The sequence below is a fragment of the Spermophilus citellus genome (genome assembly GCF_964194105.1).
Source record: "Spermophilus citellus genome assembly, chromosome: 4".
Lineage (NCBI taxonomy): Eukaryota > Metazoa > Chordata > Mammalia > Rodentia > Sciuridae > Spermophilus > Spermophilus citellus.
In genome coordinates this window covers 124,468,084-124,485,477 of record NC_138185.1, presented here as the reverse complement: position 1 = coordinate 124,485,477, position 17,394 = coordinate 124,468,084, and the positions used below count along the sequence as shown (strand labels likewise).

At 35.9% G+C, this 17,394-nt stretch overlaps 1 protein-coding gene across 1 annotated transcript in view; it reads right to left on the bottom strand.

The window, feature by feature from the left end:
- Window positions 1–17,394, bottom strand: part of PRTG (protogenin) — a 133,186-nt gene that overhangs the window by 49,635 nt on the left and 66,157 nt on the right. Inside the window, exons 7-11 of the mRNA XM_081290211.1 lie at window positions 17,210–17,369; window positions 16,206–16,453; window positions 13,692–13,856; window positions 4,604–4,909; window positions 3,191–3,379 (exon numbers count right to left, since the gene is read on the bottom strand). Of these exons, the coding sequence (XP_081146337.1) occupies window positions 3,191–3,379; window positions 4,604–4,909; window positions 13,692–13,856; window positions 16,206–16,453; window positions 17,210–17,369 (1,068 nt within the window). The remainder of the gene's footprint in view (window positions 1–3,190; window positions 3,380–4,603; window positions 4,910–13,691; window positions 13,857–16,205; window positions 16,454–17,209; window positions 17,370–17,394) is intronic.

The window sequence follows — 17,394 nt, the reverse complement described above, 5'->3', positions numbered from 1 at the left end:
ATCTTAGTTATAAGCAGAGGTTACATTTGTCACATCATTTTATGTCATACTATGATGTCTTACTTAGAAATATATTTTAAAATGCTTGTTAAATGAATTGAATGACATAAATTCATTTGCCTTTTTCTTTCAGAAACAAAGAATTATATAGATTTCCAAAAAAAAAAAAAAAAAATGTCAGCTTGACTAGATTCTAGTAACACACTGTTTAACTGAAAACATAATTACCAGAAGTGGAAACAAAAAGATGTGTCTAAGGTCATCAGAAAAGGTATTAGTATGAAAATGAAATTTTGAGCCATCAGTTTGTTACTCAAATTGACACTGACTCAGCTAATAAAAACATTTAAATTTCATTTCCAAATCCACTTAGTAAATCTAGTTCCAGTTAGAGCATCTTTAATGTGCAAAAAGCTCAGTGAAAGCAAGTATTCACCATGCAAGTCACAGCTAGGATTCCCTTAACCTACTGCCCTCCACACACATCACTCTCTGTTAAACAGGCAGGCACTGCCAGATGCTCCTGTTAAAAATGGTCACAGATGGTCAGCTGTCCAGTTAACAGAACACACTGCATTCCCAATATCCAAAAGTAAGGAGGAGAGCTCTTAGTACTTGCCTGCTTGGTGGGCTAAACACATTCAATTGCTCTAAGCTTGGCCAGGCCCCAACATTGACTTTCTAGAAAAGGAAGGCTAGACCCTAGGGGTCTCAGGATTAAAAGGCACCTTAATGGTGATCTAGTCAACAGCTGTACAATGCTTGAACCCACATAACTGCATGCCTGCCAGCCAGTCGCCATTCAGGCTGTGACCTGGCAGCTCGAGCGGTGCAGAACCTGCTGCCTGAAAGGAAAGCCTTACAGCTGCACAGAGGCCTCCATTACCTTGAACTGCAAGTAGTCCAACACCTAACTGATTCCACAGTCAGGAACACCGAGCTATTTAAACAGATGTGGCATTCTAACTATAACAAAATAATTTCCTAGTTTACACATTAAAAAAGTGATTTTAGGGCTGTGTTGTGGCTCAGTGGTAGAGCGTTCACCCAGCACGCACGAGGCCCTAGGTTTGGTCCTCAGCACCCGTAAAAATAAATAAATAAAACAAAGGTATTGTGCCCAACTACCAAAAAAAAAAGTGATTTTAAACAGAGGTACTTCAATGAACATAAAAACAAGGTCTAAGGATATAGCTCAGTTGGTAGAGTGCTTGCTTTGCAGGTACAAGGCCCTGGCTTTGATCCTCAGAAGCACAAAAATGAATAAACAAATAAATAAATAAGAAATAAAAGCAAAGGCAGCAATATATGCAATTTATTTTTAAAACATAGGAGGAAATAAAGGTTTATAGTTTTGAAAGCTATTATTCAGAGATTATAAAAAAGTTCAACAAAAATCAATGGGTCTCCCCCTCCCCACCATAAGTAATATATGCATGTATCTCTAAGTATACATGCATTTATCTATCTAATGTACTATAGAAAATCTAAAAATTTTAAAGAACTTTTAATTGCCAAAGTTTTTATAAAATGTTTCTCTAAGTTTTTTTTGGTAAGAACAGCCCTTTTTTTTTTCTAACAAATTATTCATCTCTTTAGAACAAGCTACCCATAATGTATGCACAAGAAGAACACTCTTAAGAGTATTTCTGTATATCTTCAATATATTTATATCTTCCTTATAATGAGGAAAGTGTAAGTACTAAGTTTGATCTATGATTTTTCATCAATAGTTGCCCCAAATCTGTTTTGCTTTGAAAAATTCAGACAAGTACTGAGTAAAATATTTCCAAATCAATAATATGCACATGTAAAAGGACAACACACTGAGAAACCATGGGCAGAAATAAACACTGCTGATTTTAGGAACAGGAGGCTAGACTGACGTCATCTCAGTATCAATGGATTAAGAAAGGTCAACCCAGAACATATGTAACTTCTCCTCATCGTTCATAAAGCTGTGTGACAGAGATCGATAGTGAAACTTATTTAATTTAATGCAGATTAAATTAAAAACCAACATAATAAGATTATAAGCAAAATACCATCTGGAAACCATGGTGAGGAACTGCAGGATGGAGTTCTGTGTCTTTGCATCTGAAAACAGGTTCCTACCAGTGTGTCTACCCTGAAGAGACTCAAGTCCAGTGCTGCTTTGATAGCCTATGCAATGAGGCCATGGAAAGATATGGTGAAGCCCACCATGGAACAACTGTGCTTCATACCCCTCACCTACAAAGGGCATTCTGAAGGAAAAAGCCAGAATACTTTGCAAAATTCTGAAAAATTCAGAAGACCCTACAACCACTCAGCAGGCATTTCGGTGGCAATCATAATTGAAGTGATCACTTGGAACTTCAGGGTAAAACTCTCTTAAAGAGCAATAAATAGCTAAGTGTGCATTTACACCCTGATGAGTAGGTGTCTATATTCATGAATTCATTTTGAGACAAAAGTTCTTTACTTTCTATTAAACATTTTTACATCATGAAATTCTTTATTCCCTGCAAAAGTGGGGGGAAAAAAACAGTATCAACATTATTAATGAGCCCAAACACAGAGGTGATTTTTCCCTCCAATGTTCTGGGTTAGAACTACATGAAATAAATGTTTACAGTTATATGTTTTCCCCCCATGTACTAGAGATCAAGCTCAGGGCCTCGTAAATCCTAGGCAAGTGCTCTTCCACTAAGCTATGTCCTCAACCCCTTTACTTTTAAAAACTTTCTTCTCTGAGACAGGGTCTTGCTAAGTTGCCCAGGCTAGCCTAGAACTTGTGATCTTCTTGTGTCAGCCTCCTGACTGAAAAGGCATTATTTTAGACATGATTTATGTAAATTACTTCATACCTACATAGCACTTTGAGACAAATTCTAAATTAAACTTAATTATTAAGTATTATTTATGTGTTTGGTGAAATAACTATTCTACATGCCCAACAACTGTTCAGGATCTCACTCTACCAGAAGTGAACTCTAGAAAGACAAGAAGATTCCCAGAGCTGGAGAAAAGAGAGAAAGGAAGCATAGCTACCTGACTTCTGCCAGTCTGATCAGTAAGACATACATAGTGACATACTAAAATCAAATATTTTCTTCTTAGTATCAAATTAATTTTCTAGTCTATAGCTTTTTATCCAGCTGGCTAGAGAGAAAGGATAAAAGGAAAAGCAGAGTACAGACTCACTCACCCAAGCCACTGAGAGTGTACAGAAGATCACTGGTATCTAAGAAAATGGGTCCATTCTCCTGCTGCCCTTCCTCTTTGAAGAACAGCTTGTAGCCCTGAATGGCTGCTGGGTCTTCAGAATCTTGCTGCCACTTCACAGAAATGGTGGTACAGTTCAGAGGCTCCAAATGTAACTCTGGAGACTTAGGGGCTAGAAAAATTCAACAGAAAATTTACGTACAGACAACACAGAGTTCCCAAGAAAATTGCAGATCTCACAACTTCAAGCCAATAGTTATAAAAGGTTCAATTCCAACAACTATACTTAAACTTTCCAAAGTTTACAATGATATTAAACCTTGAGATAGTTTAATTAAAAAATATATATTACCTTAAAAAGACTAAAGTATACAAGTACTATCTATGAAGTATTTATACATTTTTTCCATAATTTTGCCCATCGAATATTCCTCTGTGATAAAGAGAACAGGCATTATTATCAAATAAGAAAATCAGTCATAGTATATTCCACCTAAGTAAAAAGAAAGGCCTAGAATCTTTCAGTCTTTAATATTAATTAGGTCTTTATTAATACATACTTTTGGTAATTGTTTGATTTGGAATGTTCTAACCATGAAGATTTTCCTAAGCAAACTAATACCATAACCAAAAATTTTACATGGTAACGTGCTCTATCCAAAAGAGACTATTAAATACAAAGTCTAATTTTGTTCCAATTAATTCTATGAATGAATACACACACACACATACACACACACACACACACACACACACACTTATTTTATTTTATTTTATTGGTACTGGGAATTGAACCCAAGGGCACATCCCCAGCCCCTTTCTTTTGTATTTTAATAGAGACAGGATCTCTTTGAGTTACTTAGGGCCTCCCTAAGTTGCTCAGGCTGGTTTTGAACTTGTGATCCTCCTGCCTCAGTCTCCCAAGCCACTGGGATTACAGGTGAGCACCACTATACCCAGCTTAGAATTTTTTTTTTTTTTTTGAGAGAGAGAGAGAGAGAGAATTTTATTTATTTATTAGTTTTTCGACAGACACAACATCTTTGTTTGTATGTGGTGCTGAGGATCAAACCCGGGCCGCACGCATGCCAGGCGAACGCGCTACCGCTTGAGCCACATCCCCAGCCCTAGAATATTTTTTTTTAAATATTCATTTTTTGTTGTAGTTGGACAAAATATACCTTTATTTTACTTAATTTATTTTTATGTGGTGCTGAGGATCAAACCCAGCACCTTGCTAGGTGAGCGCTCTACCGCTGAGCCACAACCCCAGCCCTGGAATATTTTTATTAGTAAAATGAAAATTTTAAAAATGAACATAAACTAAGAGAGGAAAAATTTGATTCAAAGGTAAAAATATTGTGTTATTATTCCTCAACAGTCCTGAGAAGCCCACCTTTCACACTTGTAGCTTTGGGTGTTCTATGTGAAGTCCACACTGATGACTCTCCTAGCCCCACACGGGTGGCAGCAGTAATCCGGACAAGATAGACACTATCAGGTTTCAGGTCTTCCAAAAGATACTCATGCATGGTCCCAGGGAGCTCTAGAACTTGAATGGAATTCTCAGTACTTAGGCGGAAGGACAAGCGATATAGCACCACTTGGCCCCGACGATATTTGGCTGGGATTGGCAGCCAGGAGACGAGAATGTCAGTGGGACTTCGACTTGTCAAACTAATTTCAGGAGGCCTCAGGGGAACTGAAAATTACATAAGAAAGCATTGTTTAAAAATATTTAAAATCAAGTTACTACTTACCACACCAGTATCTATTCAATTTTATTAACAGCAACATATAACATCATAAAAGAGGCATTTTCAGTTATAGCACAGGTATTCAGAGAAGCAGAGTACAAACCAGAAAAAAGGAAGAAAAAATAATGAGAGTGGATAAGTATACGGGATGAAAGAAAGTAAGCTTATCACTGTTGTGATTGTTGTCTTTTGTAGGGTGAATATGCAAATACTTGATGCTCACATGAAATTGAGACTACTTTTCAAATAATTCTACCTAGTGCCTTTGACACAAGGGAAAATACATTGCACAAGGGTGGGGAAGTGTAGGATTTGTAGGATTATAACCTGGAAAATAATTTTTTCAAGTCTAGAAACCAATGTGAATTTTGTATTCTCAATTATAAAATATGCTATCTTATTTGAAAATCATTTTCCTCCAATAATTTAAATAAAATTGGCTTTCCAGAAAAGTGAGCCCAATATGGTGGTAAGCAGTATCATACTAAGAGTAAAGACTAGCCTCTCTGTGTCTGAATCCTTATTCTACCAGTTACTATGTGGTCTTTGTATGATTGTGACCAATCAACTTCTCTGTGTCTAGGTTTCTTCTTCATAAACAAAATGAAGACAGGATTGGCTTCTTCTGTGGTCTTTCCCATCTCGGTAAATAGCAATTATTTACCTAACTGCTCATGCCATAAACTGAGCTCCACTTTGAGTCCTATGGCTGCATGACCTCCACTGCCACCCCTTGGTCCATGCCACTACCACCTTTGGCCTGTATCGTTGCAATAGCCTAACAGATTGCCCTGATTCTGCCATTTTCCTACAATCTATTGTCAACGCACTAGCCTGTTAAAACACAAGTCAGATCACTTCTGCTCAAAACAATTTCATTTCATTCAAAGTAAAAGCCAAAGTTCTCTGGCTTCATACAAAACCCTACCGAACTGCTAGACTGGCTGCCTGGTTTGTTGCCTCACTTTCTACTGTTTCACCCTTTTTTCTCCCACTCTAGCCATGCTTTTATGCAGGCCTTTTGCAATTCCACCTCCTCTCCCTGAACACGCCTGTCCCAGTCATCTGACTAGCGCTCCTTTATTTTCATTTCCTTCAAGTCTTCTTCAAATGTCACCCACTCAGTGAGCTCTTCTCTGGAGATAACTGTATAAAACCTCAAATTCCGCAGCACAACATACTCCACTGCCCTACATCTTTTCGCCTTCTCTTCCACACCTCACCACTGTCTGTAACAGAGTATATGATTTATTCTTTGTTTGTTGTTCCTATGCTCCCTTCCCCTCCAGAAATTTAGCTCCATGTTGAATAACACATAGTAAGTGTTCAATAAATTTGTTGAATAAATGAAAGAGTAAGTGGAAATCAAAAGACCAATTTAAGCATTTCTGAGTTCTTTATGTTTATGAACCATTAATACTTAGAGAAACCCAGTCAAGGAAGTATCATGAAACATTTCTATTTCATAACTGTGAAAAGAAGTCCAATGGAGTTAATCACTTGCCCAAGGCCCCACAGTTAGTGAGGGAAGGAACAGACGTAGACAAAGCAGACAGAGCTTGCATCTTTGTCCTCCATATTCTACTGCCTCTTACATATATATATATTTTTTTTGGTTCATGGTTTTATTTATTTTTTAATTTTTTTTGATTAATTTTTTATTTATATATGACAGCAGAATACATTACAATTCTTATTATACATAAAGAGCACAATTTTTATATCTCTGGTTGTATACAAAGTATATTCACACCAATTTGTGCCTTCATACATGTACTTTGGATAATAATGTCCATCATATTTCACCATCATTTCTTTTTTTTTTATTGGTTGTTCACAATATTACAAAGCTCTTGACATATCATATTTCATACATTAGATTCAAGTGGGTTATGAACTCCCAATTTTTACCCCAAATACAGATTGCAGAATCACATCGGTTACACATCCACATTTTTACATAATGCCCTATTAGTAATTGTTGTATTCTGCTACCTTTCCTATTCTCTACTATCCCCCCTCCTCTCCCCTCCCATCTTCTCTCTCTACCCCATCTACTGTAATTTATTTCTCTCCTTGTTTATTTTCCCATTCCCCTCACAACCTCTTATATGTAATTTTGTATAGCAATGAGGGTCTCCCTTCATTTCCATGCAATTTCCCTTTTCTCTCCCTTTCCCTCCCATCTCATGTCTCTGTTTAATGTTAATCTTTTCTTCCTGCTCTTCCTCCCTGCTCTGTTCTTAGTTGCTCTCATTATATCAAAGAAGACATTTGGTATTTGTTTTTTAGGGAATGGCTAGCTTCACTAAGCATAATCTGCTCTAGTGCCATCCATTTCCCTGCAAATTCCATGATTTTGTCATTTTTTAGTGCTGCGTAATACTCCATGGTGTATAAATGCCACATTTTTTTTATCCATTCATCTATTGAAGGGCATCTAGGTTGGTTCCACAGTCTAGCTATTGTGAATTGTGCTGCCATGAACATCGATGTGGCAGTATCCCTGTAGTACGCTCTTTTAAGGTCTTCAGGGAATAGTCTGAGAAGGGCAATAGCTGGGTCAAATGGTGGTTCCATTCCCAGCTTTCCCAAGAATCTCCATACTGCTTTCCAAATTGGCCGCACCAATTTGCAGTCCCACCAGCAATGTACAAGAGTACCCTTTTCCCCACATCCGCGCCAGCACTTGTTGTTGTTTGACTTCAGAATGGCTGCCAATCTTACTGGGGTGAGGTGGTATCTTAGGGTGGTTTTGATTTGCATTTCTCTGACTGCTAGAGATGGTGAGCATTTTTTCATGTACTTTTTGATTGATTGTATGTCCTCCTCTGAGAAGTGTCTGTTCAGGTCCTTGGCCCATTTGTTTATTGGGTTATTTGTTATCGTATTGTCTAATTTTTTGAGTTCTTTGTATACTCTGGATATTAGGGCTCTATCTGAAGTGTGAGGAGTAAAAATTTGTTCCCAGGATGTAGGCTCCCTATTTACCTCTCTTATTGTTTCTCTTGCTGAGAAAAAACTTTTTAGTTTAAGTAAGTATCATTTGTTGATTCTTGTTATTAACTCTTGAGCTATGGGTGTCCTATTGAGGAATTTGGAGCCCGACCCCACAATATGTAGATCGGAGCCAACTTTTTCTTCTATCAGACGCAGAGTCTCTGATTTGATATCAAGCTCCTTGATCCATTTTGAGTTAACTTTTGTGCATGGCGAGAGGAGGGGATTCAGTTTCATTTTGTTACATATGGATTTCCAGTTTTCCCAACACCATTTGTTGAAGATGCTATCCTTCCTCCATTGCATGTTTTTAGCCCCTTTATCAAATATAAGATAGTTGTAACTTTGTGGATTAGTCTCTGTGTCCTCTATTCTGTACCATTGGTCCACCCGCCTGTTTTGGTACCAGTACCATGCTGTTATTGTTACTATTGCTCTGTAATATAGTTTGAAATCTGGGATCACTATACTGCCTGATTCACACTTCCTGCTTAGAATTGCTTTTGCTATTCTGGGTCTTTTATTTTTCCATATGAATTTCATGATTGCTTTATCTATTTCTACAAGAAATGCCGTTGGGATTTTGATTGGCATTGCATTAAACCTATAGAGACCTTTTGGTAATATCACCATTTTGATGATGTTAGTTCTGCCTATCCATGAACAGGGTATATTTTTCCATCTTCTAAGATCTTCTTCTACTTCTCTCTTTAGGGTTCTGTAGTTTTCATTGTATAAATCTTTCACCTCTTTTGTTAGGTTGATTCCCAAGTATTTTATTTTTTTTGAGGATATTGTGAATGGAGTGTTTTTCCTCATTTCCGTTTCAGAAGTTTTGTCGCTGATATACAGAAATGCCTTTGATTTATGCGTGTTGATTTTATATCCTGCCACTTTGCTGAATTCATTTATTAGTTCTAGTAGTTTTTTTGTAGACCCTTTTTGGTCTTCTAGGTATAGAATCATGTCATCCGCAAATAGTGATAATTTAAGTTCTTCTTTTCCTATTTTTATGCCTTTAATTTCTTTAATCTGTCTAATTGCTCTGGCCAGTGTTTCGAGAACTATATTGAATAGAAGTGGTGATAGAGGGCATCCCTGTCTTGTTCCAGATTTTAGAGGGAATGCCTTCAATTTTTCTCCATTCAGAATGATGCTAGCCTGAGGCTTAGCATAGATAGCTTTTACAATGTCAAGGTAAGTTCCTGTTATCCCTAGTTTTTCTAATGTCTTAAACATAAAGGGATGCTGTACTTTGTCGAATGCTTTTTCTGCATCTATCGAGATGATCATATGGTTCTTATCTTTGAGTCTATTGATGTGGTGAATAATATTTATTGATTTCCGTATGTTGAACCATCCTTGCATCCCAGGGATGAATCCCACTTGATCATGGTGCACAATTTTTTTGATGTGCCTTTGTATCTGATTCGCCAGAATTTTATTGAGGATTTTTGCATCTAGGTTCATCAGAGATATTGGTCTGTAGTTTTCTTTTTTTGAGGTGTCTTTGTCTGGTTTCGGAATCAGGGTGATGTTGGCCTCATAGAGTGAATTTGGAAGAGCTCCCTCTTTTTCTATTTTCTGAAATAACTTGAAAAGTATTGGTATTAATTCTTCTTTAAAGGTTTTGTAAAACTCCGCTGTATACCCATCCGGTCCTGGGCTTTTCTTCGTTGGTAGTCTTTTGATTGCTTCTTCTATTTCATCCATTGATATTGGTCTGTTCAAATTGTGTGTATCCTCCTGACTCAGTCTGGGCAAATCATATGACTTAAGAAATTTATCGATGTCTTCACTATCTTCTATTTTATTGGAATATAGGTTTTCAAAATAATTTCTAATTGTCTTCTGTATTTCTGTAGCATCTGTTGTGATATTGCCTTTTTCATCCCGTATGTTAGTAATTTGAGTTCTCTCTCTTCTTCTCTTCGTTAGCATGGCTAAGGATCTGTCAATCTTATTTATTTTTTCAAAGAACCAACTTTTAGTTTTGTTAATTTTTTCAATAGTTTCTTTTGTTTCAATTTTCTTGATTTCTGCTCTGATTTTAATTATTTCTTGCCTTCTGCTGCATTTGCTGTTATTTTGCTCTTCCTTTTCTAGGGCTTTGAGATGAAGTGTGAGCTCATTTATTTGTTGGTTTTTCCTTTTTTTGAGGAATGACCTCCAGGTGATGAATTTCCCTCTTAAAACTGCTTTCATTGTGTCCCATAGATTCCGATATGTTGTGTCTGTATTTTCATTTATCTCTAAGAATTTTTTGATTTCCTCCTTTATGTCTTCTGTAACCCATTGATCATTCAGTAACATATTGTTCATTTTCCATGTGATGTAGGATTTTTCCTTTCTTCTTTTATCATTGATTTCCAGTTTCATTCCATTATGATCAGATAAAATGCATGGTATTATCTCCACCTCTTTATATTTACTGAGGGTTGCCCTATGGCATAATATATGGTCTATTTTTGAGAAGGATCCATGTGCTGCTGAGAAAAAAGTATATCCACTTGATGATGGTTGATATATTCTATATATGTCAGTTAAGTCTAGGTTATTGATTGTGATATTGAGTTCTATAGTTTCTTTATTCAATTTTTGTTTGGAGGATCTGTCCAATGGTGAGAGAGGTGTGTTGAAGTCACCCACAATTATTGTGTTGTGGTCTATTTGATTCTTGAACTTCAGGAGAATTTGCTTTATGAATGTCGCAGCACCATTATTTGGTGCATAAATATTGATAATTGTTATGTCTTGTTGGTGAATGGTTCCTTTTAACAGTATATAATGTCCTTCCTTATCACTTTTGATTAACTTAGTCTTGAAGTCAATTTTATTTGATATGAGGATGGCCACCCCTGCTTGCTTACGAGGACCGTGTGCATGGTATATTTTTTCCCATCCTTTCACCTTTAGCCTGTGTATGTCTTTTCCAATCAGATGTGTCTCCTGGAGGCAGCATATTGTTGGATTTGTTTTTTTAATCCATGTTACCAGCCTATGTCGCTTTATTGGAGAGTTTAAGCCATTAACGTTTAGAGTTACTATTGATATATGGTTTGTACTTCCTGCCATGTTTGATTATTTATCTTTTTTTTTCTAATTTAGTTTGTTTCTCCATGATTAGCTTTCCCCTGTCCTCTATCTTTACCGAGGCACTTCCCACTGATGGTTTTGGTTATTGTTTTCATTTCTTCCTTGTGTAGTGTTTTGCTCAAGATGCTTTGCAATGCTGGTTTTCTGGCTGCAAATTCTTTTAGCTTTTGTTTATCATGAAAGATTTTTATTTCTTTGTCATACCTGAAGCTTAATTTTGCTGGATACAGAATTCTTGGTTGGCATCCATTGTCTTTCAGTGTTTGAAATACATTGTTGCAGGATCTTCTCACTTTCAGCGTCTGTGATGAAAAATCCGTTGTTAACCTTATTGGTTTACCCCTGAATGTAATCTACCTCCTTTCTCTTGTAGCTTTTAATATTTTCTCTTTGTTTTGTATATTGGATATCTTCATAACAATGTGTCTTGGTGTTGGTCTACTGTGATTTTACGTGCTCGGTGTCCTGTATGCATCTACAATTTGTATATTCGTTTCCTTTTTTATTTCTGGAAAGTTTTCTGTAATTATTTCATTCAGCAGGTTACTCATTCCCTTGGTTTGAATCTCTGTACCTTCCTCTATCCCGATGACTCTTACATTTGGTTTTTTTATGTTATCCCATATCTCTTGGATGTTTTTCTCATGATTTTTAACCAGCCTTTCTGAGTTGGCTAGACTCTTTTCAAGATGATATATTTTGTCTTCATTATCTGACATTCTGGCTTCTACTTGCTCCACTCTGTTAGTGATACTCTCATTTGAGTTTTTAATTTGGTTTATAGTTTCATTCATTTCTAGAATTATTGATTTTTTTTATAATCTCTATCTCCTGATAAAGATGCTTAACTTCTTCTTTTATCTGTTTATGTAATTCATTTTCAATATATTCTTTCACTGTTTGAATTTGCTGTTTGGTATCCTCTTTGAGGTTCCATTCCATCTGTCTAAGGTATTCCTTGAGTTCCTTATATGACCATTTTTCTGATGGCTCTAGGTCCTCCTGAATATTTAGGCTGTCCTGCATTGTTTGTACTCCTTTTCCTCCTTGCTTTTTCATGTTGCTCATGTTACTTCTTGTTCTGTTTGACTGCTGAGCTACTGTTTACTCCTGTTGCTGCTGGTTTCAATGAATTTATCTCCTCCGCCGCGTATTGGTGACGTCAGTTCTCTGTCATGGTGGTATCTCATGCAAATGATGACAGTTCGTTCCCTTTGCCGGGTGACCAATGCAACGGGTGGGTCCTGACTGTCTCTCCCAAGCCCCGTTTCAATCCCGTGGCCACTGCCTATGAAGGCTCGGTTCTCTACTGCCTCTTATATAATACTAGCTCCCTTACCATAGAGTTATGTAGGGATGAAATGGAATGACAGAGGCAGGGTTTCTGGAACAGAGTGAGTGGTAAGTGCTCCTTCAGTATGAGCTGTATCTGTAACACAATGTCACACCCTGAAGTTGAGACCAACACAGATCAGTATGTGAACGGGGTTTAGAAGGTGGGAGAGGCCAGTGCGAAAAATTTGAAAAGCAGTGTCAAAAAGGTCTGTATGCCATCCACAAAACAAAAAATGTTGCAGAGTAAGGAAATGTTTACTATAACTGAAGAGTCAAGCTTTAACAAGTAGCTTGCTATGCTTAGACTCATTTTCTTCAAGGACATGGAGGAGGAATATAACTAATAAATGTACGTGCACATATGTCATGCATTAGCTGAAGATGTCATATATAGTGTGGCTCACTCTGAAGTGGAACAGACCCTTAGATGAAAACTAAAATTTGAAATTCAGCATCCAGATAAGTGAAAAGAGACGAGATCTGGGGCCAAATGAACAAAAAAGTAGGTTTGGAAATTATTTATATAGAAATGTTTTGAAAACCAAGAGTAGATTATCCTGAGAACGACGACATGCATATTAAGGGAGAACAGTGAAAGCAAGCATTAATTCCCTTTCACACTACAGGGTACAAACACTGGGCCCGCCAGAACCGTGGAGAGAGAACCTGTCTTTTACAACATGATATGAAGAGCCCAAAGGACTATTTCTCCTGGAGCATTTTAATGGAAAGAATTCCCCAACACCATCAGAAAATATAGAGGACTGCCCTCCCTCGAGAGAACTACAGCTCAGTGATCAAGTAACAAATTGAACAAGTAATAAAGCATCTAGTAATAAACTATGTGCTATTTGATTACCTAAGAATTTTTAAACTGATGGGTAAAAAAGTTTCATAAACTACCAGTTTCAGAAGTCCAATGCCTTTGGCCAATAGTCACTGTAAACACTCAATATGTAACATTCATTACATCTATTCTGACCAGGAAAAACTCAGGTTTTATTCTATTTTGTAAAATAATTGCAATATATTTACAACTTAAACAGGAAATACAATGAATATGTAAGAATATTATTAAGATCTGTTTTTTGAATTATGAATAAAATTGCTCTAACCTTATCATGTTACTGGCAAAAAGCAAGAGTCCGATTTAAAATGACAAATTAGCCTGCTATTTAACAATCTGTTTTTTTTTTTTAACCAAATACAGGATTTTCCCATTTAAAACACATTTTTTGAAAATTACTAAATATATGAATGTTCATACATAAAAGACCTTGAATCATGTTTTCTTACCATCCTCTAGGGTATTCTGGGTCACATGGTCAGACATCTGGCTGGCTCCCATTGGCATATATGCCACAATGTAGAAAGTATAATTGCTGGCAGGCTCCAAGTCATCAATAATATAATGAGTTGTATCATTTCCAAGGACTACCTGATACTCTTCATTATTTAAACCTAGATAAAAAAAAATCTGTGTTTAAAAACTACAAATGTTCAAATAAAGCTTGTAAGACCATTTCCCCTCACTATGAAACACTGGTCCTTGGGTTTGATCTCTGTTAATTTTCTGTTAATTCTGTTCATTTTTTTTTACACAAAACCAATTTGGGAACAGAAAGTTCTTTATTTTCTAAAACAATCAAGTAATTTGTCTTGCTACAAATTACTAGTTTAAATTTTTCCTGAATAAATCAAAATGAAAAGAACTAATCTCTAAACTTCTTTTTCTATCTAGTCAAATCCTATAGCAGACACAGTCTACAGTAGTAACAAATGTTTAACATAACAGAATAAAATAACTTACAACAGCCTAAATTTGCTTGCTTAAACTCATGGTTTCTTTCTTTTTTCTCCTCGCCCCCTCCCCTTGTAAACATAAATGGAGAGACAGGGAATGCAATGACTCTATTCTTTATGAAAACAAAACAAACCAAAAGTTGCCCTGCAAAAGATCTCATTTTGCCCCTAGAGATTCTATTAAATTTGACTGACACAAGTTGTTCTTTTTATTTATCCTGAGAGCAAAAGAACTGGGAGGCACAGAATGTACTCCGAATGTTTTATTCCACAGTGAGATGTTGTGTTTTTTTTTTTTTTAAAGAAAAAAAGATTCTCAGCAATTCTTAATAAAATATGCATGGCAAGGTATAGAAGAGGATTTGTCTTTGTGGAATTTAATTCCTACAGAGCAGACCTACAAAATGGAACAAGAGCACTGGCAGCTACTGTGCTCTGCTCACAATTCACAGTAAATTCACGTCAACTCAATCAAAACTCTCTTAAGGACAAGTCCCTTCTCCCCACACTGGATTTATAAACAAAACAGAAGGCAAATTCCAGTATTAAGTTTTCCCACATTTCTGAATTAACTTGATAGCATTTTAATTAGACAAGATTACAGGCATTTCACAACAGACTGGCTAATGGCTCGTTAATTAGGAACTGCATAGTACGATTTCTGACCTACCAAACAAGGTCCTTGAGTTCGAATTAAAAAGCCTTGTTTGTTCCTGAATAGACCACTGAGCCGCATGCAGAGGCTCTAATGAAACAACCATAATAGCGAACAAGAGTGGACTCCACCAAACCAGCCTTCCTTTTACCTTCCTAAATCACTAAAGAGGGAATTAACATACTCCAACATGCTCAGTTATCAGACTTCCATTCTTCTGGCTTCTATGACCTCTGATTTACATTCAAAATATTCCTTTTCAAAACACTACTTCAAAGTGCAAAAAACAAATGGCAGTAGCAGCAACAAACCACCTGTCTCTATAGACAATTTTAATATGCCACCACTCTTCGGGTGTTTGGATTTGTTTTTAATGTATAGTGCATAAAAGCCAGGCTGTTTGTGGAAAGAACTAAAATTTGTACAAGTTTGCCATGGTTTCTATAAAAAGTCAATGGAGAAATCTAGGATTTATAAGTAGTTTTTCTCTTTCCTCTACAATTTTTGCCAAAAGATATAGGGATTTAAAAAATGATATAAAAAATGGAACCAATAATTCTAAATTAGAATTTTAATATTCACTTGATTGTTACTTTTATACAGTGATATATCAGTAGTGTCTTGTTCGATTTTCAAAATATTCCACATGATTTCAGGAAATGTTCAAAATATACAGAATCAAATAGATGGAAAATTTTATCATGTTTACTTTCCACCTTAAAGATAATATGCTATAGTATCTATAGTTCACTATATTATTTTACCAGTTACACCACTGTTCATACTTATCTCTCTATCTAAAATAGGTCTAAGTCTCAGTTAAGGAATTTATACTTTGGTTGTTCTCAAACGCATAGGTATGCCACTTTGTAATTTTTAGCAGGCAGCGATGTCTTGCATTAGCTGGTGTTTATTTATAAACAGAAAAACCTTAAATTATACTAATATGCAAAGTGCACATCAAAAGAAAATTTAGAGAAAAATACTTTCATAGGCAATAGATTATTAAAGGGATAAGTGCCATCTGGGCACAGAGGCATACACCTGTAATCCCAGCTACTCGGTAGGTTGAGACAGAAGAGTCTAAAGTTTAGAGCAACTTAGAGAAACCCTGTCTCACAAAAAAAAAACCACAGGACTGAGGGTGTGTGTGGCTCAGTGTTTGTCTATGATACGCAAGACTCTAGGTTCAATTCCCAATGCCACTAAGAAGAAAAAAAGAAAAAGGAGAAAGACAAATGCCATAAAATTTCAAAAATATTTTGGGGTCTTATGTAAGACAGCATTCATTCTAAAAACAAATCCTTGATAGCAAACAGCACTTATAAATAAACACTATTCAAATTGCTTACCTTCTGCTTTCATGTAGTGCACGGAATAAGCAATGACCTTGTCTGAGTTATAAAGTGGCCTCTCCCAAGCTAAAAGGATGGCTGAACTTGACATGGTTTCAGCATGCACATTATAGGGAGCACTGGGTCTATCTTCCGACATTACTACAGTCAGTCTGGCTCTAGATAAAATAGATCCTTGGCTATTCTCAGCCATGCACTGATAAATAGCATCATCTTCAGGAATAATCTGATTAATTACCAATTTACTGAGGAAAGAAAAAAATTATTTATGTCCATGAAAAATTCCAAGAATGATGCAAAAATAAAGTTCAGTTATTGCTAAGTATACTCTCATTTTAAATGACAAAAGTTAACTGAGAACAAAAAACTGTATAATCAGCCCTAATTAAAAACATTCTACACTAATTACTTAAAATTAATCTTATATATTTTCTGAGTCTCTATAAGGTGACTTAAAAAAAACTGGCTTTTAATAAGAAAGTACACTCCTTAACAAAAGCACTTTAACTCATACAATATTACAGTGAATGCATAACATTGAGGTCAACAAATTTTTTAAAGTTTTGCTCAGCATAAAGAATGTTACAAGAATTCATATTTATACTATAAAAATCCACTCTTCAAATTACTAAGTTTGAACTGTGGAGGAATTCTTAGAGAATAAATTATTTCCTTATTTGATGTAAGAAGGAACTGACACCCAAAGAGTTAATTTGCTTGCTTGAGGTAACTTAGGTAGTGGTCTTCCAGGGCTAGAACCTAGGTTTGGGAAACTGTCCAATATTCATTTCATTATAAACCAACACTTCTATGATCCATGTACAAAATACAAAAGATCTATGGCATGTTAATATATAAAACTTAAATCAATTTCTTATTTGTTTTAATTTAGTTTTAATTATCAGGATTATTTAGCTATTTGATATTATTATAATCATGTCACATAAAAATTACTGAAGTCATTATTTCTTATAAAATGGCAGCAAAATTATATAACTCACCTGTTGTACATTTTAATTCTACCATTTGAATGTATCTTCCTTCCATTTTTCAACCATGACATTTTGGGTGAGGGGATTCCTTCTGCCTGACAAACAAATCGAGCAGTGCCAGCTCGAGGCCTCGTTAAACTTTCTGGCCATTCAACAAATGAAGGAGGTGCTGTTTTTAAAGAAAAAAGAAAATA